Here is a 27,091-nt window from a genome sequence, read left to right on the forward strand (position 1 = left end):
CAAATTGAAGGAGGTTAAATGCCATGTGTGATCCTGAATGGGATTCTGGAACCTAAAGTGGATATTAGTGGAAAAACTGGGGAAATTCAAATAAAGTCTGCAGTTTTGGTAATGGTATTATACTAACGTTAATTCTTAGTTTTGATGAACGTATCATGTTTTTGTAAGACGTTAACATTAGGAGAAGCTGGGTAAGGGGTAGGTGGGAACTCTCTGTGTAATCTTTGCAACTCTCCTGTAAATCTAAAAATATTCAAAAATGAAAAGTTTTTCTGAATCTATCTAGTCTATGCTCTTCATTTTATATATAAGAAATCTCGGGATGCTAACATGCAAATGTCCAGTATCCTAGCACCAGGCATGTGGTAAGTGCTTGATAAATTGTCCTTTAATTACATGGACTTTATTCTAATGGCCCTAGAACCCGGGCATCCTGGCCATGCAGTCCTGGGCAAGTCCTTACAAATACTGACTCTATAAAGTAATGAAAGTAATGTGTTTTTTTTGTTTTTTTAAAGAAGATGTTGGGGGTAGGAGTTTATTAATTAATTAATTTATTTTTGCTGTGTCGCATCTTCTTTTCTGTGCGAGGGCTTTCTCTAGTTGTGGCAAGCAGGGGCCACCCTTCATCGTGGCGCGTGGGCCTCTCACTATGGCGGCCTCTCTTGTTGCGGAGCACATGCTCCAGACGCGCAGGCTCAGTAGTTGTGGCTCACGGGCCTAGTTGCTCCGCGGCATGTGGGATCCTCCCAGACCAGGGCTCGAACCCGTGTCCCCTGCATTAGCAGGCAGATTCTCAACCACTGCGCCACCAGGGAAGCCCAGTAGTGTTTTTTTTAAGTTTTGTTTTTAAAAGATAAAACAGAAATAAAATAAAAACAGGAAGTAGCTCCTTTCCTTTCACTAACCATGAAATTCAGATTTTCCCTAGATATATTTAGTGAAAGAGAAAAGTTAACATGGCTAAAATCTAACCTGTCCGGAAACTGGCACATAGTTTTAATTTTAATTAATAGGTGGTAGACATCGCTACACATTTAAAAATAAAATAAAAGGAGGACCGGTGACCATCAGAATAAACATTTCACGATACTATTTGATAGAATAGGTTTTAACCATCTCATTAAATGCCCCAGACATTTAAAGAATTCATGAAATTCTTTAAGAAGAAATTCTTTCACACAATTTACATGTTTCCATGCTTCTGTTTTCACTCTGCTTTGTCAGAAGCACTGAAGAGAGTTTTATCTTTTCTACTCCTTGTTAGACTGCTGATTTAAAGAGCGGGGGGGAAAGCCAAACTCTACAGACACTTTCAAAGTTCAGTTTTATAATAAAAATTGTTTGGATAATTAGACCTTGACGCTCCTGAAGATAAAATAAATCTTCTATTTTATTTTGCTCAGTAAAATTGTTCAGAAGATCAAAAGTAGTAAAGACAATGTAAAATTTAACATTTTGATATTGATGTTGGACCTTGTTTAACTTAACATTTTAGAGAGTAACTGCCTCTGACATCAACTCAAGGAACACTTTTTTGCCGCTAATGTAATCAGTTTTGTAACGACATCAGCAAAGGTATGTTTATTATTTTTTTAACAAAACACACAGAAACATGTAAAAGGTTTTAACTTTTTCTTTGGAAATAATTTCAAAATACAGAAAAGTTGTAAGAATAAGCATGGAACCAAAAAAAAAAAAACTATACACCTTTTACCTAGGTCTACCTATTGTTAACATTTTATCCCATTTGCTTTATCATCCTTCCTCTCTCCCTCTCTCTCTCTCCCTCTCCCCGCCCCCAAGGTCAATTTTCACTCAGCCACTTTTTGCGTAAGTTGTACATATGGAGACATCACAGCCCTGTAACCAGCAGTGTAAGAGATGACATAGAAGTTTTATCTGTGGGGATTTTTTGCAATGTTTTCTACAAATTGTATTAGCCCTAGAAAACATTCCAGTTACATTTTAAAGAATATTTATGACAACCTACATGGCTGCTCTGTTTAAAGGTATTTTTCTCTCCAGCTGGAGAATAATGTTGAGAATAACTGAAAATAATCCCTTATGTTTAAATTTTTTTTTTAATTTTAAGCATTCAGTATTTCTTACTGATATTCTTTGCTTTTTCTCAAGCAACTCTCTTTCAGAAGGGTTGTATCCTTGGACACTACCGGAGAAATGGAAGAGGCCAAGACATTGAAACAAAATTATTATTTCTTCCATTTCCTTTTATCATATACCATTCAGAATAATGTAACAAAATGATTCTCCCTTTAAAGAAATATCTATAAGGCAGGGAAAGGCAGGACGTTCCAGGGTTCAGGGTACCTTGATTAATATCTGACGGAGTCATTTTTTTGTTTCATGCCCTAGAATTTTTTTATACACTAGGGCAATGCAGCTAGGGGAGATTTGAAATGGACAAGAAGCACATTCTCAGACACATTATTTTGCAAAAGAATACAATTTAAGGAATTTAAGGTCTGGGACTGCTCGAAACTATTGCTGTTCTCCTTACACCTTAGAAGGTCTTCCTTTAAACACCCAGGGGAAACCTCAACCAGTTTAAAGGCCACTGTCCTGAACAAGTCATGGTCATCTGGGCAAAGAAGAGGTTAAACTGGAGAAAGGAGGTAAACTGAACCCAGCTTCTTGGAGATGAGATTAAGGAGATGACCCACCCCCATCCCCATTCGACATGATCAAGAGTCAAGATTCAAAGGATGGCCAATAGGCACATGAAAAGATGCACAACATCACTAATTATCAGAGAAATGCAAATCAAAACTACAATGTGGTATCACTTCACATCAGTCAGAATGACCATCATTAAAAAGTCTACAAATGACAAACGCTAGAGAGGGTGTGGAGAAAAGGGAACCCTCCTACACTGTTGGTGCAAATGTAAATTGGTGCAGCCACTATGGAGAACAGTATGGAGGTTCCTTTAAAAACTTAAAATAGGGCTTCCCTGGTGGCGCAGTGTTTGAGAGTCCGCCTGCTGATGCAAGGGACACGGGTTTGTGCCCTGGTCTGGGAAGATCCCACATGCTGTGGAGCGGCTGGGCCCGTGAGCCGTGGCCGCTGAGCCTGCACGTCCAGAGCCTATGCTCCACAACGGGAGAGGCCACAACAGTGAGAGGTCCTCATACCGCAAAAAAAAAAAAAAAAAAACCTTAAAATAGAGTTACCATATGATCCAGCAAGCCCACTCCTGGGCATATATCTGAAGAAAACTTTAATTCAAAAAGATACATGCACCCAATGTTCATAGCAGCACTATTTACAATAGCCAAGACATGGAAGCAAACTAAATGCCCATCAACAGATGAGTAGATAAAGAAGATGTGGTATACACACACACACACACACACACACACACACACACACACACACACATATATATGTATGGAATATTACTCAGCCATAAAAAAGAATGAAATAATGCCATTTGCAGCAACATGGATGGACCTAGAGATTATCATACTAAGTGAAGTAAGTCAGACAGAGAAAGACAAATATCATATGATATCACTTATATACAGAATCTAAAATACGATACAAACGAACTTATTTACAAAACAGAAATAGACTCGCAGACATAGAAAACAAATTTATGGTTACCAAAGGGGAAAGGGGGTGGGGGAGGAGGGATAAATTAGGAGTTTGGGATTAGCAGATACAGACTACTGTACATAAAGTAGATAAACAAGCTCCTACTGTATAGCAAAGGAACATTGCTCCTACTGTAGAGGAAAGGAATATACAGGGAACTATATTCAATATCTTGTAATAAACCACAATGGAAAAGACTATATATATATATATATATATATATATGAATATATATATATATATATGAATCATTTTGCTGTACACCAGAAACTAACAAAACACCGTAAATCAACTATACTTCAATAAAAATTTTTTAAAAAATAGTGGAGATTCAGAGAGAAATGCAGAGTTGGGTGAGTGTCATTTTGTCCATTGGTCACCACTGCAGCATCTGATAAATATCGTATGATCAGAATGGCAGCCAAGAATGTGATTTGTGATTAATCATGTGAAAAACAATTTGGTTAATAAAAGATAGAAATGTCTGAAGTAACCTGAAACAGAAGGACGAGAGTTCTCAAATGACAGCCCTTCTTTCACTCATTCACCATCAGCGTATTTGCTCTGAGATTGGTTATTATTTATCATGTATTTATCATGTATGTGTGTATATATATATATATGTATGCATATGTGTGTGTGTATATATATATATATATATATATATATATATATACATATGTATATGTATACCCACTGGTTCTGGTCCTCTGGAGAACCTTGATCAATTAATACAATCCTTAATATTATATACGCTCAGAGAACCCCATACTTAAACTTCATGTTTTCATACAGCTATATAATGGTATAATGAAAGAGAGATAGAGAGCTATAGATAGATAGATAGATAGATAGGTAGATAGATAGATAGATAATAAGGGACTGGCTCACACAATTAAGGAGGCTGACAAGTCCCAAGACCTGCAGGTTGAGTCACCAAGCTGGAGACCCGAGAAAACCAGCAATGTAGTTCCCATCCAAAAGCCGGCAGCCTGGAGACCCAGGAAGAACCGACATTTCAGGCCGAGTCCAAAGGCAGGGGAAGACCCATATCCCACCTCAAACGCCGTCAGGCAGGAAAATTCCCCTTGCTCAGGGGACGTCAGTCTTTTGCTCTATTCAGGCCTTCAACTGATTGGATGAGGTCCGCCCACATGAGGGAGAGCAATCTGCTTTACTCAGTCTACTGATTTAAATGTGACTCTCATCTAAGAACTCCTTCACAGAAACACCCAGAATAACATTTGATCTGGGCACCCTGTGGCCCAATCAAATTAACATATAAAATTAACCATCACAAGGATGAAGGAAAACAGTCCAGAAGACTGACACCTAAAATTGAGTCTTAAGGGATTCGTGAGACTTGGCTAAATTTGGGGGTAAAGATTTGTGATCCAGGCAGAGAGAGAAGAATGTGGAGAGGGTCAAGAATAGAAAACATGGCTCACTCTGAAAATCACAGAGGATCAGACAGTGGGAGCTGGGGTAACCAGGCCTGGAGGTCATTAGGGGAGGTGTTGGAAGGTAAGCAGAAGGGTCCCTGGCTTGGGGGCTTTGCCTGCCATACTAACATCCTGTCCTTTTTTGTGGGAAATGAATGGGTGGTCCCTGAAAGGTTTTATGCATAGGAATTATCAGATTTCCCTTAAAAACCTTTAAATTATAAAACAATACTTACAGACATTTCCTCAAAAATGAATGAAGTGAGCTTATCACTTTAAGGAAAACAACTGACAGTATTTGTTGGCCATTTTAAGTTTTCAAGTAAAAATTAGAACTGTAGAAAACTTGAATCCATCACTATAAGGTTAATTGCTTTCCAATACTTTAAGAAGATGATATCAGAGGGAGATGAATCAACATGATTGTTTTTAAATATTGTGTTATGAAATGTGTCAATACTGGAAGATCTTCATAACTCAGTGAATTAATATTTTCCAAATGACCAGTGTTGGATGTTATATAATCACGTGTGGGTTTAAAAAAATCAATCCAAAGAGCAAGATCAACCGAATGGATTTTTGGTTTTTTTTTTTGTTTTTTTGCGGTACGCGGGCCTCTCACTGTTGTGGCCTCTCCCGTTGTGGAGCACAGGCTCCGGACGCGCAGGCTCAGTGGCCATGGCTCATGGGCCCAGCCGCTCCGCGGCACGTGGGATCTTTCCGGACTGGGGTATGAACCCGTGTCCCCTGCATTGGCAGGCGGACTCTCAACCACTGCGCCACCAGGGAAGCCCAATCAAATGGATTTTAATGTAACAAAGTACAAAAAGTTCACTGACATGGTTTCAGGTTTGGCACTGCAACTAACATTTAAGAAACTATAATTTGTCCAGTTTGGGTGTAGGATCAAAGGAGAATACTCACAATTATCTGAAAAGGCTATTAACACATTCCTCCCATTTTCAACTACATTTCTGTGTGAGGCTAGATTTTCTTCACATACTTCAACTCAAGCAACATATCACAATAGATTGAACACAGAATCAGATACGAGAATATGCCATTAAAGAGATTTCTAAAAAATATAACTGCCATTCTTCTCCCTAAAAATTTCTATTTTGAAAATTATAGTTATTTTGCATTAAATATAGGTTAGTTATAACATGTGACGTGTTTATTATTTTTAAATAAATTATTAAAACATAGTTTAAATTTTTTTCCATTTTCATTTCAAATACACTAAATATGAATAGATATAACTCACATGAACAAGGGCTCTTTGGAGTCTTTAATAATTTTTAAGACTGCAAAGGCGCTTTCAGATCAAAAATTTGGAGAACTGTTGCATTAACACATTGCGTTAACTGTTCTAAATTCAAAACGTTCCAATAGTAGCTGAGTTTCATGTTTAACAGGGAGATACGGTAGGAAAGAAATCCCTGGGGGTGCGTAGTGCCTGAGTTAATCATTAAAGGAGGCTTCCCTTTCTTGGGTGCCCTGGAGGTGTTTCCACCCTGGGTGCAATGCACTGTAGTGAGTGCTTTTGGGGTGGGGAGGGCTTTGCCTTTCTCTGCCTTGTTTGCAAAGTAGAGAAAGACTATTTGTGAATCTAAGCAAACTTCTCAGGCTATCTGGAAAGGGCAAATGTGGAAGTTGAGGATCTGGAAACCTATTTGCCTAAAACGTAACCTTAACCTATGCAGGTGAACTCCTGAGAAAGCCTTCATGTACCCCAGGAATTGGGTACTCCAAAAGATGGTCTTGAGGCCCAGTTTAAAACAGGTGGGAAGGGGAAAACACAGAATCTTAGAGACTGGGCATCCTGAATCACGACCCCTTAAAGAAATCCTATTTTCTTAACGTATTTTTGGACACAGACAGTCCTCTCCATAGCCCCAGGGACACAAAAGCCCGTTTGCTAATTAACATGGGATTCATCTGACAGCGCCTGGCTCAGCCCTGACACCTGGAGCTGACCACCAGTTAGGTCTGGGCGGCAACAGGCAGTCTCCGTAAATTCTCCCAGCCTCGTATCCTCACCTGTAAAGTGGGGTTCACAGCATCGACTTTGCATTTAAAGGACCCGGCACCCGTGACTAGATTAATAACAGCCATTCCAGTGCTTACTCTATGCCAGAACTGTCCAGGGCTCTTCATGTATAAGATTTAGTCCTCACAAAAAGCCTGAAAATTCATTACAGTATTGCTGCACTTCTAAGGAGACTTTTGGTCTACCTTTAACACATCCAAAATTGAATTTTGTCTTGCATTGGTTGTGCGTGTGGTTAGTTCTCTTTTGTAGGAAAAGTTAATAAATTGATGGTGTATTCTACGGAAAATATGGTATGAGTTCCCCCATTTTACGGATGGAGAACAAGTTAAAAATATAAAGTAATTTGTCCAGGTCCACACATCAAGAACGTGGGAGGACAGAAGTGAACCCAGGACTATCTTTCTCCAAAGCCTGAGGTCATCTTATTGATTCACTGCACTGGGCTGGTAGTCTCCCCTCTCCCCTTGATTCTGCCACAAGGCACAGACTTCTGAAAATAAACTGAGCCCACCCAGGCCTCGAGTGCCCCCTCTACCCCTCTGTTCACCAAATGTAGGTGTCAGAATATCCAGGTGAGACATCTTTTGCGCAGTTAACCCGACGTCAGAGGCAGAGTTGCTCTGATGCCTGCAGCTGAAGTTTAGGCCTCAAGGAACTGAAAATGGACGGCTTGCACCCCCAGTGTAGAGCACTTATTGACAATGCAACGTTATGAAATATCTTATATATGGGGGACACGTCCGCACACTGCCCACCCTCATCCCCACCACCATCAGGTTCTAACAGTCCCCCAAGCCAGCCTGTCCCTGGGCTTCCTTTCACCCTAGAGGTTGAATCTTGTGTGGTTAATGTGTGAAAAAAATGAGGCTTCTTCCATGGACATCCACACCATTAAATACATGCAAAGACATCTCTCAGGGGGTGTGCGGAGGGCCCCCTTCAGGCCTAAGTGGCTGAAGTACTCTGTTTTGTGCTTCTGCTTTTTCTTTTTTACTTTTTTTGTGTGATATAGTTGATGTACAATATTATATAAGTTACAGGTGTGTATCATAGTGATTCACAATTTTTAAAGGTTATACTCCATTTATAGTTATTATAAAATATTGTCTATATTCCCTGTGTTGTCTAATACATATAATACATATATAATACATATAATACAATATATTGTCTATATTCCCTGTGTTGTATAATACATCCTTGTAGCTTATTTATTTTATACATAAGAGTTTGTACCTCTTAATCCCCCATGCTTCTGTTGTCTTCATGGGAGTTCCCTCTGAACATGATCTTAGTAGTATGTCAGAATCTGTGGGTCGAAACCAGTGCCTAAGCCATTAATGCACTGGCTGAAGACTTGACCCAAACCACTCACACTGTGTCAAAAAAATGTGAGCTACAACTGAATCTATTCAAACAGCCATTAGAACTTAACTCCAGGGACTTCCCTGGTGGCACAGTGGTTAAAAATCCACCTGCCAATGCAGAGGACACGGGTTCGAGCCCTGGTCCAGGAAGATCCCACATGTCGCAGAGCAACTATGCCCGGGCAGCACAACTACTGAGCCTGCGCTCTGGAGCCCACGAATCACAACTACTGAGCCTGCATGCTGCAACTACTGAAGCCCGCATGCCTAGAGCCCGCGCTCCGCAACAAGAGAAGCCACTGCAATGAGAAGCCCGCGCACTGCAACGAATAGTCCGTGCTCGCCGCAACTAGAGAAAGCCTGCACGCAGCAACGAAGACCCAATGCAGCCAAACATAAATAAACAAATTTATTTTAAAAAAAAAAGAACTGTTAACTCCAGCAAACGTCAGTTTTCACATCTTTAAATGGTAAGGATTAAATAAAAGCCTTTGTCCAAGGACCTAGAAGAGTCTCCATGTTTTCCTTAGTGCTCTGGATGTGTTTCCAATTTACATTTTAGAAAAATTTGGGGATTTGTTGCAAATATCTGTTAGCCTGTTGTTTTCCTTTTACTCATGTTCAAGGTTTTCTATGACATTGAACTTAAAATGTTCACAGGGTGTGAAATCTCAGTATTTCCTTTGTAGTTAATCTTATTGCTTCTAAGCCTGGTCTTCGTCCAACCAAAAATTAGATATTCACCAACATTTTCTTCTCCTTTGTTAATAGCTTGATTTTTTTGTTTTGTTTTGTTTTTGTTTGTTTGTTTTTTGCTGTACGCGGGCCTCTCACTGTTGTGGCCTCTCCCGTTGCAGAGCACAGGCTCCGGACGCACAGGCTCAGCAGCCATGGCTCACGGGGCCCAGCCGCTCCGCGGCATGTGGGATCTTCCCAGACCGGGGCACAAACCCGCGTCCCCTGCATCGGCAGGCGGACTCTCAACCACTGCGCCACCAGGGAAGCCCTAGCTTGATTTTTTTAAAAACACTTAGATGGACGGTGCAACACATGATCTGATTAGCTTTTTCATCCCAAATAGTTGGCCAATTCTCCCGGTACAGTTTATTAAGTAATTCCAAGTTAAGAGACTCTCAACTGTGCTGGTGGGAAAAGTGGAGAGTGAGCCGAGGGCAAAGTGAGATGAGAATCAATCTGGCTGGAGGCTCCTGCCGGCCGCCCGGGCCTGCAGGTGTGAGCACCTGGCATGAAGAATGCAGGCACAGCCCGCCCTCGAGAGGGACGCCACCAGCTCTGTTCACTCAGGTCACTTTGCTGCAGCAACTCTTCCCTAAGCACGCATGCCCACTCCCCACCCCACGAGGCATCCCCTCTCTATGCAACCGTGTGATCTGTTGCCTCTAAAAGGTGCTAGTCAATTTCTTGGGAGGAAAGATTAGCAAGGAGGATTCTGGATATTACCCGGGGAGTCCAGAATCTGGACCAGGGCGCCCACCTTCTCCTGAAGGGCCACTGCTGACTTCCCTGAAGACCCTGACCGTCTGACCACCAGCTGGGCACCCCAGGGAGCAAGGCGGGAAGATGGCCCATGCCTCCCAGCCCAGCAGGCAGGCAGCTTGAAACTGACCTGACCTCTCACCTGTTCCACTGCTAACTCCCATTAACTTGGAGAGACCAGAAATAGGAGGAGGGGAAATTTTACAACAGTTAAAGCCACAAACCTTAGTGTCCCAGGCACTTGGATTTGAATCCTTGAAATTCACCTGCTAAGCAGCGTTGGGGAAGTTCTTTACCTTTCGCGAGTGTCGGATTCTCCATCTGCAAAACAGCAGACCGGAACTGCCTCACCCCTCAGGCCGCGTAAGGATCTCCTTAAGACCATTAAGTCTTAGGCGTTGCAGCTGTTCCTGTTTGACAGAATGAGTTTATCTGCACTGGGGAATCCCTCACTTGGTTTTCCCGGTACAAAGAGCCACAGTCTGGCTCTAGACCGTCCCTAAAGAGTGTCCTTCCAGCATTCACCTTCCTGCAGCTCTCTGCACCCCTTCACCCACCATGCGTCCACCTGGTGACTCATTCTTCAGTATTTTTTCAATAACAATCACTGTCGCACAGATGACTCTCAGCTTGCCCAAAAGGCCACAGAACTGTCATGGATTCCCATCTCCCAACAGGCCTGGGACTTTAAACTATGTACATATTCTGTTAGGGCAGCCTTCCAATGAAGTGGAAGGGGTAAGCTGCCTCTCTAAGCCCTGAACCCAATGCATAATGAGCACTGTGCCCCGTCATGCCGGTGACAGGTGGCAACCTCCGAAGTCATTTCACAGTGGAGGTGCCAAACTGCTGAGTCCTACTCTCTTCACAAGGTAGGGCTGGAAAGTGTATGGGACGCAGAAGGACTAATTTGGGAGTGAGGGCTATTTCTGGAGCGTAGCAGTGGGGCTGTGGACAAAAGAAAAAGAAAATCAGACACGGTGAGAGCCCCGCGGGTCACAAAGGCCATGCCCGATGGGGGTGCTCAGTGCTGCCTTATAACCACACGCATGTCCTCACCCAGCCCCGTACTCACCTGAGGAAGTCCCCTCATCGCAGAGATGAAGAGGCTGAAGCAAAATGACAGGCTTGAGTTGTGGCAAAGTGGTCCTGGAAGTTGCATTGAGTCTCTTCCCATTGGAACCTTGAAAGGGGCTACAAGGGGGTGGGAGGAAGGGCGGGAAAGTGAAAGGGACCAAGAACCTAAGATGAAATGCCTTCCTGTGATTCTACCCAGGGCCCCAACACCATCTGCAGGGCTTTTATAAGAACAGCTGCCGACTGGGACTTCCCTGGTGGTCCAGTGGTTAAGAATCCACCTTCCAATGCAGGGGATGTGGGTTCGATCCCTGGTCGGGGAACTAAGATCCCTCATGCTGCGGGGCAACTAAGCCTGAGCGCTGTACAGCCCGCGCCACACCTAGAGAGCCCACGTGCCGCAACTACTGAGCCCTCGTGCTCTGGAGCTGGCATGCCACAAGAGAGAAGCCCACGCGCCGCAACTAAGACCAGATACAGCCAAATAAATCAATAAATAAATCAATAAAAAAGAACAGCTGCTGACTGGAGGGGCTGGGGGAAGGGATGGATGGCATTCTGAATGCCGTGATGGTAGATACCTATCAGTACGTGTTTGTCAAAACGCACAGGACCACACAACAGAGTGAGCGCTAGTGGAAACCATAGATTCTAGGTAATAATAACGCATCAATATTGGCTCATCAGTTGTAACAAATGCACCACAAATGCAAGATGCTAATAACAGGGGAGACATATACCTGGACCTGGGGGTATCCAAGAACTCTCTGTACTACCTGCTCTTCTCTGGAAACCTAACACTGCTCTAAAACTAAAGGCTATTCTTTTTTTTTTTAAAGGTGACACAACATTGTTTCGCAAATGCAGACATTAGGCAATCAGAATCTACATGTCCCCTTTTGTTTTTTCTCCTTGGCCACGCTGCGCGGCCTGCAGGATCTTAGCTCCCCAACCAGGGCTCGAACCCAGGGCCCTTGCAGTAGAAGCGCAGAGCCCTAACCAACGGACCGCCAGGGAATTCCCTGCAAGTCCTGTTTGAAGGAAGGCGATGGGGCTGAGTGGTAGAAACTTGGTGTACTGACCCCAAGTGTGATGAAAGACTCTTCCTCCCCGCCCCCCAAAAAGGACCAGAGACGCACTTCATCCGTGTATTTCAACCAGGTATTTTATTGTTCTGGCAACTGCAAAATATACAAATTTCCGACAGGCATCCCCTGTTTGAAAGCTGGCACAGCCTCATCCCGGGTAATTAATTCAGACAAATGTATACAGAACACAGAGAAATCAGAAATCACACGTAAAAGGCCCCCAAGCCAACCAACTAACAAGACCCAATCTATACAGCTTTCCGTCTTCAGGATCCCTTATACTTATTAAATAAATAAATAGCACATCTGCTATCAAAATAATAAAAAAATAAATTTCAAGTATTAGAAACGAAAACGTCATTGGCGTGGTTCCAACAGTCTTTCTTCCCCCCTCCCCCAAACGAAGAGCTTTGCCCACAGTCTCAGGACAGAAGAAGGAGAGGGGTGAGCCCGCCCCCAAAACAAACATGCAAAGTTAAAAATATTGGTCCCAGATGTTTTCCGGGGGGTGAGGGAGTGAGAGTCAATGGTCGGCGTTGCAGAAGCCCTGAGACTGTGGCTCAGACACACCCTTGTCCACCGCCTCCCTCCTCAGATGTCAGGCCCCTGGTCTCCAGTCTCCCAGCCTCTGCCCTCTCCCCATCTCCCCTCCCCGCCCGTATTGATGTTCTCTCTCCCCACTGAGGCTCCTGAAAACCAAGGTCCCGGGTTAGGCCAAGCGCATCTTTTGTGGACGCACTGATTTCGGGCAGTCAGAGGCAAGGGGCGACACACCTTCACGAAGACCCCACTCAGACCAGCCAGAAGAGTCAAAGTTCAGGGTCAGCTCCGACAACCGGAGAAGGAACCAAAAGGTGGACATAAGAGGGCAAGTCTCAAGAGCAGAGCCGCAGGCCCCTCCGTCTAAAAACACAAACCTACACACACACACACGTCTGACAAGACAGCAGGAAAGAGAGAAAGTAACCAGTCTTGCACAGGAATGTACAGAGAGACATCGTCTTGGGAAGATGGCCAGTTAAGGGAAGGGAGGATTTGAATGGTTTTGTGTGAAACCCACAAACCTGGTTGGAGGGTGTCTGAATCGTGTTCCCATTTCTCCCAACCAGAGGAACGTGAATTTTTCTACAAGCTCCTCTCAAACAAAAACCCCAAAACAGCTCCTGTCCCCACTCCCAGCTCCAGCTGTCTAGACGCCCCTGCCTCTACCCCCAGTGACTACTGCACAAGCTAAGAGGGGTAAGGATGTGGGACCCCAAAGCAGAAGGCAAGAAGGGAAGGGAAGGTGACCTTTGGCACCGGCTTTCAGAAATCCTGAAAAGGGTCATTTGGACAAACTCTACTGCTGAGTCCAAATCCATCCTCCTGGGGCTCGACACCCCCCCTCCCCCAGTCCTCGGAGGCCTCAGAGGAAAACCCGCAGGCGGAAACTACAGGTGTTTAGAACCACGTGTCCACAAGCCCTGCCTTGAACCACGCCCCCAAAATGCCACAGGTGCCATGAAGGCAAATGAGGACATTCTCTCCTCCAGAATCGCCCAAGGCACCCAGCTCCACGCTGGGCACACAGCAGACGCTTGACACAAGCGTAGGGAACCGAGCTGAATCCTGCCAGGAGACAGCGGATAGCCAAGCTCCCGGAGGAAGTGGCCGCGAGCGAGGCCTGGCTTGGGCCACTGTCCCCACCAGGGAAACACAGGACGTAATGAAGGCCCCAAAGGAGGAGGCCAGGCCCTTGTTCCCCGGCCGTTTTACGGGGTGAGGGGTCCCTCCCCTCCCCACAGGCTGCCCAACTCCCACATCCTTTCAGAGCTCCAACCCCAAGGGCGCAAAATGCAAACATCTAAGTTCCTGAAGGTGTGACTTTCAGGTCACACTCTCTGCCATAAAAAAAGTGCACGAGCCAGCAGCCCTGGGAGAGCCGTGTCCCCGGCGCCTCGAATCCAGGCAGGAGCCTTCCCTGGAAGGCGAGGCCCCGGTGATCTTTCGGCAATGTATTTCCTCCTGCCTCCGCAGCTAGACGGTCCCACACCATCTTCAGAGACAGGACACACACCCGGGAGGATGAGCGACACGCGGAGGGTCACTGCCTGGCTGACCAGCAGGTCCAGCTCCAGGCTCTCCCGGCCGACCCCAACCTAGCACGGGCCAAGGGCTCCCTGCAGGAGGCAACGTCCAGGCCGAGAGGCACCAAGAGCCTTCTGAAAGTCTTCAGTGTCCCTTAACCTTCAGCAGCTGAGATCCAGGCCCCATTTAAGGTTAGGACTCGGGGCAGTGTCATCTCCCCAGCACGGAAGGTCCAGAAACGAGATGAACAAGCCCACGGGGAGGCGCCGCCGTCCCGCCTCCACTGCACATCGTCCTTCCCGGGCCTCAAGGGGTCCACGGGGCGCGTGGCCCGAAGGCCAGGGGAGCACAGGCAGGCGGGGGCCCGGTCCTCCTGGAGCAGCAGCCCCTCCTCCACGCCGCCCTCCGGGAGATGTCCTCGGGATCGCTGGCCTTGGGCAGACAGAAGGGCAGGAGCAAAGCTGCGGGAGCGAAAGGGCGGGGCGCCGGCGGGGCTCCGTCAGTGCGTCCTGGAGGCCTCCGCGCCGCTCGGGGAGCCTTTCATGTTCTGCTTTCGGGAGAAAAGACGGGGAAGCCGGTTACCATTCCTGTTGACTAGGGTTCTAAAGCAAAGACGAAAGCCATGCAGTTGAGACGTGCCCCCCTCTCCCCAACAAAGAACACGGCCCTGAAGAGCATCATTACCAAACAGTGGCCCAGGAACGTGGTGGAGGCTAAGCCCGGGGGTCCCAGGGGAGAAGGGCCGGGAGGGCCCCTGACCTCCGCCTGAAGGAGGCAGGGAGGCAGGGAGGGGAGGGCAGGCAGCTCCTGTGGGTCACAGCTGTCCTGGGAAGCACGGGTGCCAGCACCTAGGCCCCCACCCCACCCCGCCCCCGGCTCACGACGCTTTAGAGCCCAAGGCTACCCTTGCCCCAACCCGGGAAACTCTTGCCAGCTTCGCTGTCAGGCAGAGGAAGGAGTGGGGGTGGGGTTAAATCTGGAGAAGCATCAGGACTCTCCTCCCAGCAGGGTATACAACAGACCTAGGGACCTGGATTCCAGGAACACAGCTCGGATGCTGGAACTCAAGCAAGGGAGCCGGGCAGGGAAGGCATGTGTCAGTAAAGCTCTCACCCTGTTCTAATAAAAGCAATCCTGCCCAGAAGCCCCACCCCGAAGATGCTGGCCAGTACCCAAAGCCCCTTAAAAAATATTTTTCAATCAGCTGCGAACAGACGATGGCTGCCACCACACAGCAGCAGTCTCTTGACCTACCCTCCCTACTAAGCCACCCTGCAGGATAGGGAAGCAGAATCTTTAAAAGTGTTCTCTTGCATCCTGAGTGTCTCCACCAAGACTGTCTCAAAGGGGCGGCAGGGAGAGTGGAACCCAGGCAGACAGAAATGTAAGCATCACCAAGGCCCACTCCCCTCCCGCGTGAACCGGGGGGCTGAGGTGGAGAATCTCTACAGAGGACCATCGCAGGGCTGGCAGCACGGAAGCCAGTGCCTGATCTGAGCCTGCTCTCAGCCGGACTCAGGAGCCCAGGTGACCGACCCTCCAACCACGAGTGCATCAGACAGCCCCTGTGAGCGGGTTGTCTCCTGGGGAGGCCCCCAGCCTCACAGCCAGAGAGGACCCAGTCAACTTGTGGGGTCAGAGATGGAGGTGCTGGCTCCCACCCACCCTGGGACACCTCATGCCCAAGGTTGGAGCACCCACGAATGATGGCAATGCAATGATGACACGGGGGACCACAGGCACAGGCCATTCGCTCATGGTGCCCCTGGCTCTGGACACATGGAGGATCTCAAGACAATGGGGCACACAAGTTCTGGGGCACAGGGTGTATGAGTCACAGACTTCACAATGGCCAGTCTTCACGCAGACTGAGACGCCCCAAGGGCTGAGATGCCATGACCCAGAGAGACGTGGAGGGGACAGGAGGGCATGCACGGAGCCATTTACCTTTCCAAGGTTAGTAAGGAGAAAACTTTGAGAAAATATGACAGACAGTTCGTCTTTCAAGCATAGTGGGGGGGGAAGGAAGAAACATGTTGGGAAAGAAAAACAAGACAAAACATCTTTAGTAGGATTCTCTTCTTAGCGTGCATTTGAAATTTAAAAGTCAAGGATGCATCGTGAGGGTCAGATGGTCCGTTGGTCCCGAGCCCTAGTGCAGCCCGTGGAGAGTGGACCGCAGGGCGGGCGCTGAGGCCCACCTGGCTGTCGTGCCTGTTTTACCAGAGCACTACCATCACCGGCATCCTCGGGCCACAACCCTAAGACCCCAGGGGCACCCCACTCCCTAGTCCCTAGGCGCTCCTGCTGCCCACGAGGAGAAATCCCCTGGCCTGTGCAGGAGGGAACACAGACCAGAGAGCCCTGGATGTAACCACCAAAGCACAGGGCATCACATCTCCCACGGGAACAGCTACTGTGCACCAGGCCCTGACCACACATGCTACATCCATATTCTCATCATCAAAACACCTGGACGCTGGGACACCTGAGTGGATGCAGGTGTGATGGGTCCAGAGAACACATTTTTGCTGAACTGAAGGGATTTTGGCTACAGGCATCATTAGCCTTAGAGATGACCAAGTTCAACCTTAGAGGGTTGGGGGATGTGCCTGAATGGCCCCCTCCCAGCAAGACGATTTCTCTCCTGGCAGCATCAGGCCATGGGTCAGAAGGAACAGGATATACACAGATGCAAAACCATAAGGTTCCAAACCCAAAGGCTAGTTTTCACACAAGGAGAAGTCTTGATCCCAGGGCTTCCTGGGTGCAATGCCTGGTGTCAAGGCGGTAAGGGACGTGGGACTGTTACCCTTAAAGACTGAATTCAACGGGCAGGCCCACCATTAAATAAACACATCTCAGCCACGGGAAGCAGCTGCAGGGGAGAGGCTGCAAGAAAGAGAAAGGAAATTGAACAGCTCGGGGCCACGCCCCACAGGCTGCAAACGTCAGGTGCCCAGGATAGGCAGGTGAATGGGACCCTGGGTGTTCTGGAAACCAGCAGAGAGAAAACAGCCAGCCTTTGGGACTGGGAGACCCATTCAAGGGCTGGTTCTGCTATGAACCAGCTGGGTGACCGTGGGCGAGAGACTCACCCTCATCTGGGCAACAGGGACAGGAACTGCCTTGCGACCTCCTGGGGTTATATTTTAAGGACCAAAGACTCGGGATGTGTACAAGCCGTAAAGTGATGAAATATATTTCTCAACAGGTGGTACCACCTAGTCCAAGCATGATGCCCAACAGCTCCTATTTTCCAAGAATAAGCCACGTTTCTGCGTGAATTAGTCCAGGTAGCCTAACCAGCGAAAGGGACGCGGGGTGGGTGTGACTCGTGGCGTTGGGGATGATATTTCAGGGTGTCTCTTATTAAAACTCTGCAACATAAAGGCCTCAGTTCCTTCTGAGGCTGGGGGCCACCGGAGCAGAGGAAGCGCTGGATTATCCAGCAGCTGCTAACACTGAACTCTCTGCAGAGAAAAAGCTGCACCCCATCCTGAACGCGACCGTAAATGTCGAGCAGGTTGTGATACAGGACAACCCGATGCAGAATGATGGCTCCCAAACAGACCTCTCCAGAGCCTGGGGGTCCCGGAGCCCCTGAAGGTGGGGGTCCTTGCCAGGACAGGAGGGAGACGCTCGGGTCCTCCACTCTTTGTTTTGCAGGTTAGGCTCTGGGTAAACTCTCCAGGGCTCTCCCGGGAGAGGACCAGAACTTAAAAGACAACGTCAGTAGGCACAAACCCAGCTCCCGCCAAAATCTGACTCTAAGAGGGAAAAAGTAGATAGACATCCAGCCACCAAGCACTGCAAATACTAACAATCGCCCCGGCCCCGCGGTGGCCGCGGCAGCAGGAGGAGGCACCCAAAACCCGCCGACTTCCTGTATCCTTTTCTGAAAATCCATGAATCCCTTATTCTTCCTCCCGTCCCATCTTCCTCCTTCAGATGTCACAGAAACTGGCATTACCCTCAACACTTTTAACAGGTAGGAGGCCAAACTGGCAAGCAAGGAGAAAGAGATGCAAAAAGCAAAAGTATTCAGAGAAAAATACTTACAAACAGGCTTTCCCTAGCAAAGGCTGCAGAGAGAAAAGGTGGGAGAGAGAGTCAGTTGAGGGACAGGGTGAGGGCCCAGGTCATCGGGGACCAGGCAGCCTCCGCGGGGACAGAGCCCTGGACCCTCCCGGCCTGGCCAGCCAGTGGCCCTGCACGCTGCCCAACCCCCGCCCGGCCGGTCCCCACGGCGTCTGTGACTGCGGCCTCTAACCTTCCAACTATGACCCCACCGTTTACACCAACGCAGGATATCACTGACACACCACTTCAGTTCTCAGTTTTCATAAAAAGCACCTCTGACGTTAGACCTGAAAGGAGCACTAATTAGACATCTCCCAGCCAGTCTACCTCCCTCATTTTAAAAAACAGGGAGACTGAAGGCCCGGGGAGGTGACGGAACCTGACAATAAAAGCCCAGAGCCGGCGCCAGGAGCGGACACCACCACGTCAGAGTCTCAGCACGATCACCCCATTGATCAGCCCTTGGCAGTAGCTGCTGCTCCCCCATTCCACAGATGCGAAAACTGAGGCCTGAAGAGGTACGATGGCCTCCTGGGGCTGCACAGCACCCCCCCACCCCCACACAACACATTTTCAGACAACACACGGTTTAAATGCGTTTTGGGGGAAACGCAGGAAGAGCTTGTGGGCCTTCAGCACCCAGCTCATTAACAAATCCAATTCGAACCTGAGCCTGTGATTTCTGTGTCAGAGGCCAGGCGTGGCGGGTTGGAGGTGGGGGGGACCACTGGGTGGGACCCAAATCTGTGCCCAGGGATTTCTACGTCTCACATCCTGGCCAGGATTCTCGGGTGTTGTTGAGGAAAAGGGTGGTTTTCTGAAAAAAAATCTTAATGCCCAGTAGCCAGTATCTTTTAGCCTTTCACCATCATAGCAAATGAAATAACCTAAGAATGAAATCTAATTGGTTTTCTGCTTTGGGGTTTTTTACTACGTTATAGGAGAAAGTGGCTAATTCCAGGTCCTCCGGCCCGGGTTCCAGCCCGGCCATGCTGGCTCCGTACACGCTCCCAGGGCCCCATCTGACAAGAGCTTTTCTCTAACGGGGAACGATGGCAAGGGAGCAAGTGAGGAAGAATACTCAGCGTGTGGACAGAAAAGACGTCCCCGGGACACACGACACCAACAGCCCAGAGCTGGATGGAGACTCCTGAACTGGGGGTTGCCTTCAACTTTTAGAAGAAACTGTTCACCAATGTGAATGGCTCACGGACACTCAGCCATTTCTTTGCTCTGCCTGGTTCTGCCCGGGCAACACCACCTCCCCAGAACGGGCGTGTGCACGCACAGCCAAGGTCTCAAGGACAGCTCCGGGGGTCCCACACTCAGAGCGGCATCCGTGTCCTCTCCCCGCACACCCCCAAGCGGGCCTGGGCCTGAGGCCGCCACCGCCCCACCGGGCACGCTCCTCCCCAGCAGGCACGCTCTCCCCACCCTGCACGAGACTCGACTCAGGAAGGAGAAGGGGGTCAACGCACTTGTCCGGGCAGCTGCGTGGGCACCTCCGGGGGCAGGCAGGTGGGCAGGGCAGCGGAGGTAGAGGCCACATGCTCCTCAAAGCTGTTGATGCGAGGCTTTTTGGTGGGCTCGGGGCTGGCTAGTGGGGTGACACTATTGCGTCTCATGAGCGGGTTAGGTCCCTTCTTTGCATCCTAAGCGAGACAAAGACAAAAGAGAGAAGGCGACAGTTACGAGGAAAAGGAAGTCAATAAGCCAAAACAAAAAATCCAAAACCAAACCAAACACATTTCTCTGCTTCCAGATTTCACTGAGACCACAAGCCCGACCACGGTGAACGGCCCTGGACCGAGGGGCTGCTGGCTCGTCCCGTGTCTAGCGCTCGGCGAGAACAAGGGATGATCTCTCCTCCCGAACCCCCTACCCGATCATTCCAAGACACCCACTCAGACAGACACGATGTTCGCAAAGCAGGCGAGGGAGGACGAGCAGGACGGTTCTGCACAGACAGTGATGCAGTTACAGCAGGGAAGAGATCAGAAGAAGGACCTTGCTGCCAGCCTCCAAAAACACAGAGGCAGGGGTCCTGGGCGTGAGGCTTGGGCGACGGCTGGGGGCGGCAGGAGGGGCGGGGGGCGAGCGGGTGTGGTGCTGGACCTCCTCCCACTGACCTCAAGCCAGGATCTTCACCGCTCCTGTTGCCAGCGAGAACACCCAGCTTAGGACAGGAAACGCAAGCCTCCCCCAGCCAGGAGACCAAAGACGCAGGAAACTGCGAGGGCCCAACACCAGCCTTCCGACAAAGTGACAACTCCAGTGAAGTGGGGACCTCTGAAGTCCCCCAGGGCCTGTCACTCTGTAGCTCGTGGCCCAGGAGCCTGAGCTGGGGTCTGTCTCCAGCAAGCCCCTGCCTGCCCTGCTCTGAACAAATGAAGTGTTCAGGGGCCCCCAGAGCCCAGTTCGGGCCCAACCCCAAGAATCCGGCTGCTGGCAGTCCAGAGGGGAGGCTGCTACTCCTGGAAGGAGGGCAAACGCGCATCCTGCCACCCCGGCTCAGGAGGTGCCGTCACAGCCAAGGGAAGCCGTCCGCCTTCGCTTCGGTCAACCAGCCAGGCAACTGCCGTGGGAGCTGGGATATTAATGCCAAAATCCTCTGGCCAAGCTCCCTGGGAACAGGGACAAGAACATCACACTCGGTGTAAAAGAAAGGGTCGGACTGATGCTGGCAGAGAGCTGGAGTTTGACAGTCGGTATAGAGTAAATTCAAACTTTCTTTCACAATGTACGCCTGGGCAGAACCCTGCGCTGCCCTTGGGAGGCCCAGCCAGGCTGACCAACGAAATCCAGACCCCACCCTAGAGGGGGGGTCAGGTGCGGCCCGGCATTGGGGTCTCCTGGAAAATCATTCCACCCGCCACTGCTCCCATGGCTAACTCCCGAATCACGGCTGTGTTTCCCAGTCCCACCCCTTCTTCACTCTTATCGTCTTCGTGGGAATCCGGGACCTGAGTGCATGCAGATGACTGAGTGGATCTGTGGGTTCCGTGACTCTGGAACCTGCCATCGTTTAGCTGCCCCGGAGGAAAAGGGGACAGTAACTGGGCTACGGTTACGTTTAAAAGAGCAAGAACGTCTTCCTCCTCAACACTCACTTCTCGGGTCAGGTGGTGGGGGAAGAAGCGCGGCAAGAACGAAAAGGAAGACGATGCCGAGAAGCCACCCGACGGGCAGGGAGGGGCACGCGGGCGCTGAGGGAAGGGAGGGCCGCCACGGAGGCCGCTGTTCCAAACGAGACAGAGTCCACCGACGGACACAGCCAGCCCTTACAAGCAAGCCGCCGGGGGTGGGGGGGGCGTCCCCAGTGCTGGCGCCCCCTGGTGCTGCCGCCTGCCAGCATCCTTCCCAGAAGGAGGACAGGGCAGGAGTGTGCGGGGGTGGGGTGGGGGGCAGCGAGCTCGCACTCACCTCCGACCTCTCCCGATGCGTGCTCACGGACTCCACGTTCAGGTAGATGGATTCTACTCGGCAGCCTGGGCGAGGGCAGGGAAGAGGTTGGCGACCGGTTAGAGGGGCCCTGCGCTCACAGCCTCACCGCCACCCCACCAGGGAGACGGGTCTCGGAGGGGCTGCGTCACCACACTCACCGTAAGCGACAGGCGTCAGCTTCAGGACAGCATGAAGGGGGCATTTCAGGTAGGGCATCTCCTCTGAGAAGGAGAGAAGGGCCCACGGTGAGACTGGAGACTTGAGGGGGGACATTCCCAGGCCTCAGTGAGAGCTTCTGCCACGTGGGGACCACCTGCAGAGGCCTCACTGGGCAGGGTGTCCCCCCCCCCACCCCGACTCCCGCAACCCGGCCGCCGGCCTGCTGTGCTCGAGGCAGGCGGCCCTACAAAGAATGAGCCAGGGTAAAAGAGTCAATTTCCCAAACGATTTAGGTGTCAGGATCCACATTTAAGTGTTAAGAGTAACGTCAGAGTTTTCTGGGCTGTTAACTCCTTAGAGGTGAGCTGCCTCTTCCCCACCCGACCCACAGCCCCTGAGACGTGGAGACACAAGGCTTCCGGGAGGCTGGTTCTCGAAGCCATTAAGCCCACCCAGCATCAAACTGCTTGAGTGTCTTCCAGGGGCTGCAAGGAAGCGCTAGGCGGGGGGAGGGGGAGGGGACGCAGCCTTTCCTCACCCCTGGCAGCAGGCTACCCCAGCTCTAAGGCCAGTTTCCTCTCCCTCTCTCCTTTGCGGGGGCTGTGACTGGCTCCCTAACCCCCTGATCCCCCAGGAGAGGATGCATCGGAGGACCAGGCACCTGCGCTCTTGTCCAGGAAGTAGGCCAGGAGACAGCGCAGGACGGCCTGGTGGCAGATGACCAGCACGTTCTCCTGCCGCTCCAGCTCCATGATCACAGGCTCCAGGCGCTGGACCAGGTCCTGGTAGGACTGCAAGGCAGAGGGACGGGGCACCGAGTTGGAGCAGAAGCCTGGCATCCGTGGCCACACCTCTCCCACTTATACACCAGAGACCACACGATGGATCCTCTGTCAACCTCCCCCCCTCCGCCACCATCCGTGTGCTGCATTCCTCCCGGGCACTGGGGGACCCACCCCAACTGCCCTCTCCCTCTCACTGCTCCTTCCTGACCCTCACCCTCCACCAGGAAAGTGAGGGAACGGGGCCCTGACACACACTACAGCGCATAACAGCCCTGAACACGTTATACAGAGTGAAAGACCACAGGGTGTACGATTCCACTGACGTGAAACGTCCAGAACAGGGAACTCCAGAGACAGAACGCAGACTCACAGTTGTCGGGGGCTGGGGGGGAGGAACTGGGACTGACTGCTAAAAGGCTGTGGTTTATTTATGGAGCGATGGAATGTTCTAGAATTAGTGGTGATAGCTGCACAATATTGTGAAATATAAGAAAAACCACTGACCTGTACACTTTGGTTAAAATGGTGACTTTTATATGATGTGAATTTTATCTCAATAAAAGAAAATTGAAAAAGAAGGGGTAGGCCTGTACCTTTAAGACCACCGAGGTTCCCTCCACCCCTAGTCCCCTCTCTCACTAAGCAGGTCCCAGGGAACAAGGGCCTGGGAGGGACCAGGGACAGCGTCCTGGGCTCCAGGGAACTGACACGCTGAGCGGAAGGAAGCACCCACTGGGTGTCACCAGGCTGAGCCTGCGGAGACCCCAGAGCACCGCCTACAGCTGGACTCTCCGTTCAGTGCTGCAGGCAGCTGCTCGCTCAGCCCGAGGGGGCCACACAGCCTCAGGGTCCCTCCACTAGCATCGATGGAGTCAGTACAAGTGACTTGCTGACGTGTCTGCCATGTCGCCCACAGTCAAGGGGGCCCTTGTGTCCAGTGAATCACCATCCAGGACTGTTTTTCTTTCCTGAGTTGTCATGTACGTCATTGGAGAAAGACATCTGTCCCTGCTGCTTGTGGGAAACACAACTGTGCTTCTCTGGGAGCTGTTTACAAGGTCCAACTCGGGAAGACTCGATTCAAAGGCAGACGGGCCAGGGCGAGCATCGGTACAGGGTAGCGGGGTGGACGCAGGGGCCCTTCCTCCCCGGAGTCACCAGTAACGGGTCCCTCCAGGTCCCTAGCAGCCCGCCTCCCCAGCCTCGCCAGACACAGTAGCCTCAGAAGGACCAGCTCAGCTCCCTGCCCACAGCACCCCAGCCACCTGCCCATCACTTGCCCAGCGCACACAGGCCCGAGCCAGAGACGCAGAGGGAGCGGGCGGCACGCACCTCCCCGGTGGGGTAGCGGTAGTAGTACTTGTCCTGCTCGCGCAGCGCGTACTCCTCGGGGTAGGTGTCTTTGATCTCCTCGTAGGTCATCTCCTCACAGACGCCCTGGGGGGAACACCCAGAGGTCACTCGAGGGAATACCCGCCACGGCCGCCCCGACCTGGCCAGCGCAGCCCCTGCAGGTGGGAAGCGCTCAGGACTGCCGGCGGCTCCCGGCCCCGGACTCACGGCGTCAATCTCGTTGAGCGCCTTCCACTGCTCGTAGGGGAGCTGCAGGGCCTCCGCCGTCTGGATGGTGCTCTTCAGCTGGCTGGTCCACACCTTGAGGTCCTTCAGGTTCTGCTCCTCCACAAACTTGCTCAGGGCATTGGCGAACTGGGGGTGGGGGGGAGACAGCAGACAGGATGAGGGGCTCACGCCGGACCACCAGCTCTGCCCCTCCCTCCCAGAGAAACAGTGCAGGGCCGGTCCCCGTGCACAATGGGGTCGGCCACACTGTCTTCACTGCTGGTGAGGGGGGCCTGGGAGCAGCCACTGCACATGTAGCCCCTCCCCTCGGACACACACACACACACACCCCCCTCCCCACAGGCTCAAGAGACCCTCCACCCTCCCCAGACACATATACGTACACACACAGACACACGTGCATATACATACCCAGAGGAACACACACAGACATACATGCACATGTACACACAAGGGCACAGAGACACAGGGACACACACACACGGAGACGCACGCAGGGACGCACAGCCCCACCCCTCGGCCTCCTGCCCCATCCCCGCACTCCTCCTACCTTCCTGCCTCTGCTGGACAGGCCCGAGTCCCCTCCGATCTTGCCCTGGAGGTTGTGCTCGCTCTCCCCGTGCCGGCACAGGTAGATGGTGCGGGGCTGCACGTGGATGTTCATCAGGTAGTACACGATGCGGCTCTGGATGTGGTCCTGGACCCTGTTCACCAGGAACCGCCGGCCCACGTCGATCACCTTGATCAGGGACAGGTCCCTGCACAGGAGGGCGACCAGCGCGTCAGAACACTGGACAGCACAGCCGGGGCAAGGCCCCGACGCCGCCCCAGCCCCACTGCCGAGACTCAGCCCCAACCGATCCGCAGTGTCAGCTCCTGGGGACACAGACGGAACCTCTCTTCTCTGAGAGTCAGGGGGTCTGAGTCTGTAATTCCCGCAGAGGAGTGAGCGCGGGAGAGGCTGGCTGGCCTCCCAGAGCACGGGGAAAGAAAAGCAAGAGGATGGAAAAGAAAGCAAGGGAAACATCAAAGGACAGGAGCAAGACGGGGCTCAAATATTCCCTTTCCACACTTGTACACAGTGTCTACAACACTGAATATGTCATCAAGAGTTTTCTTTAAGATACTTAAAAAAACAGTTTATAAAAGTATCCAGGAGCAAATGCTTCGTGGGAACATCAAGAATAATATTCAAAGCCCTGAAGCAGGTGGCTCAGACGGTCTCCTCTTAGGAATTACCTGTCACATTTATCGGGGTCGAGGGGCTGGTAGCTGGCTTCATAGCAATTAATTCTCTTCATGAAATCGTCCATAGCTTCTGCTGAGTTGCAGTCTTTGTAATCCGGGCTGGAGATTTTCACTTCCTGTAACACCACAAAGAGGCAGCTGATAAATCATGCTGGAAGGCTTTCTGCTTAGAATGAAGCAGGATTTGGGGCTCGCAAATGGGGAAAAGCACAGACGGGCTCAGAACGATGATGACCCTACCCAGCGTTTTAAGAGAAAAAAAAAAGAGATATGGCTGGACGCTGAGTCATAACCCCATGCTTCCACGGGGAGAGCACCCAGGGCAGACAGAGCCTCTCAGCCTGGAAGGGCGAACACAGGAAATCCACGCAGATTCTAATGAGCCCCTCTGAATGGGCCCCGATTCGGGATCAATCCAGGAGCCAGGTCACTACCAGACAACCCAGCCTTCAATTCAGCTGAGTTCCCATAAGCACCTACAGCGTTCACCCCACCAAGCGGAGGTTGTCCGTAAGCAAAAGTGCACCGGGAGGTGCTGGTGGTGCCCTGGTCCCACGTGCCAGGCAGGATTCCTCCTCCACTGCCCAGAGGTGGGGGCAGCACGCACTTGTCGCCGGTCCCCAATGGATGCTTCTCCGCCTGGACTGCGTGTCCTGTCCTCCTGCCCAAGGCTTGCTCTCATGGGACAGAGACGGAGGAGAAATGCCCCTCGGGCCTGCCATCCCCTATAACTGACCAATAAGCCTGAGCAACCTGGCAGATTTCAGGGAAACTGCCAGGATGTGTTAATGCATGTGCTCTTTTCGTCCTCAACAACGACCACAACCATAAAAGAGAGGCAGGCACGCTGCAAAATCCAAGTTCAGCGGGGAGTTTCATGGGTGCATGGTTACGTTCCGGGAAGATGAAAAAGTTCTGGAGGTGGATGCTGGGGATGGCTTCCCAGCAATGTGAATGTGCTGAGTGTCACGGAGCTGAGCACTTAAAAACGGCCCAAATGGTACCTTTTATATTATGTATATTTTAGCACAATTTAAAAAAAAAATCTCAGTTCACAAACCCCTTTCTCCAGCACAGCCTTTGCATAAAAAGCACAACAGAAAGGCCTAAAAACTGCAAAGTTGCTTTGAGGCTTCATCAGAGAAAGAGATCTCTGAACACAGAGAGGGTCGGGGCAAACAGATCCACGGATTCACAGAGGATGAGACAGAGTTTCTGGCCAAAGCGAGTGTAGACGGCTCACTGGGGAAAAACGATTCTGCAGCTGCACTCTGCTTCCCTACCAAGTGGAAATGGTAGAACCAAACCAAAGAAATACAGCAAAACCCTTTGTTTAGAGCATGGAAACTTCCGTTTCCTCCTACTCTGAGCCTCTTCCTTTGGGGCCACTGAAACCAATCTGGACTGATTTTCTACCATTTCAATAGCTCTTCCTGAAATATGAACTCATTTCTGAGAAATGCGTGTAAATATTCCCACTGCCTTGGAGAAAAGGCCCAACACCAAAAGCTAACTAACTCCCAGCATCCCTTTAAAGGATGCGCACTTGTATGCGGCCAAACTCTAGCGCTCCCTGTAGAAG

General features: G+C 50.6%; 1 protein-coding gene across 9 annotated transcripts in view; it reads right to left on the bottom strand.

Moving 5' to 3' along the window:
• Positions 1–12,201: 12,201 nt before the first annotated feature.
• Positions 12,202–27,091, bottom strand: part of PFKFB3 (6-phosphofructo-2-kinase/fructose-2,6-biphosphatase 3) — an 85,461-nt gene continuing 70,571 nt past the window's right edge. For 4 of the 9 annotated variants that reach the window (XM_033409137.2, XM_049704808.1, XM_049704809.1 and 1 more), the window contains 11 exons: positions 25,501–25,625; positions 24,812–25,019; positions 24,241–24,387; positions 24,013–24,117; positions 22,557–22,686; positions 21,895–21,957; positions 21,716–21,780; positions 19,771–19,944; positions 18,272–18,294; positions 16,157–16,209; positions 12,202–14,756 (listed from right to left, as the gene is read on the bottom strand). In XM_033409137.2, the coding sequence (XP_033265028.1) occupies positions 16,167–16,209; positions 18,272–18,294; positions 19,771–19,944; positions 21,716–21,780; positions 21,895–21,957; positions 22,557–22,686; positions 24,013–24,117; positions 24,241–24,387; positions 24,812–25,019; positions 25,501–25,625 (1,083 nt within the window). In that variant the 3' untranslated portion in view covers positions 12,202–14,756; positions 16,157–16,166. Of the gene's footprint in view, positions 14,760–16,156; positions 16,210–18,271; positions 18,295–19,770; positions 19,945–21,715; positions 21,781–21,894; positions 21,958–22,556; positions 22,687–24,012; positions 24,118–24,240; positions 24,388–24,811; positions 25,020–25,500; positions 25,626–27,091 lie in introns of all 9 variants that reach the window. The other 5 variants (XM_033409135.2, XM_033409134.2, XM_012537386.3 and 2 more) reach the window with 5 other exon arrangements.

The sequence above is a fragment of the Orcinus orca genome, chromosome 2, assembly GCF_937001465.1.
Source record: "Orcinus orca chromosome 2, mOrcOrc1.1, whole genome shotgun sequence".
In the NCBI taxonomy this organism is placed as follows: domain Eukaryota; kingdom Metazoa; phylum Chordata; class Mammalia; order Artiodactyla; family Delphinidae; genus Orcinus; species Orcinus orca.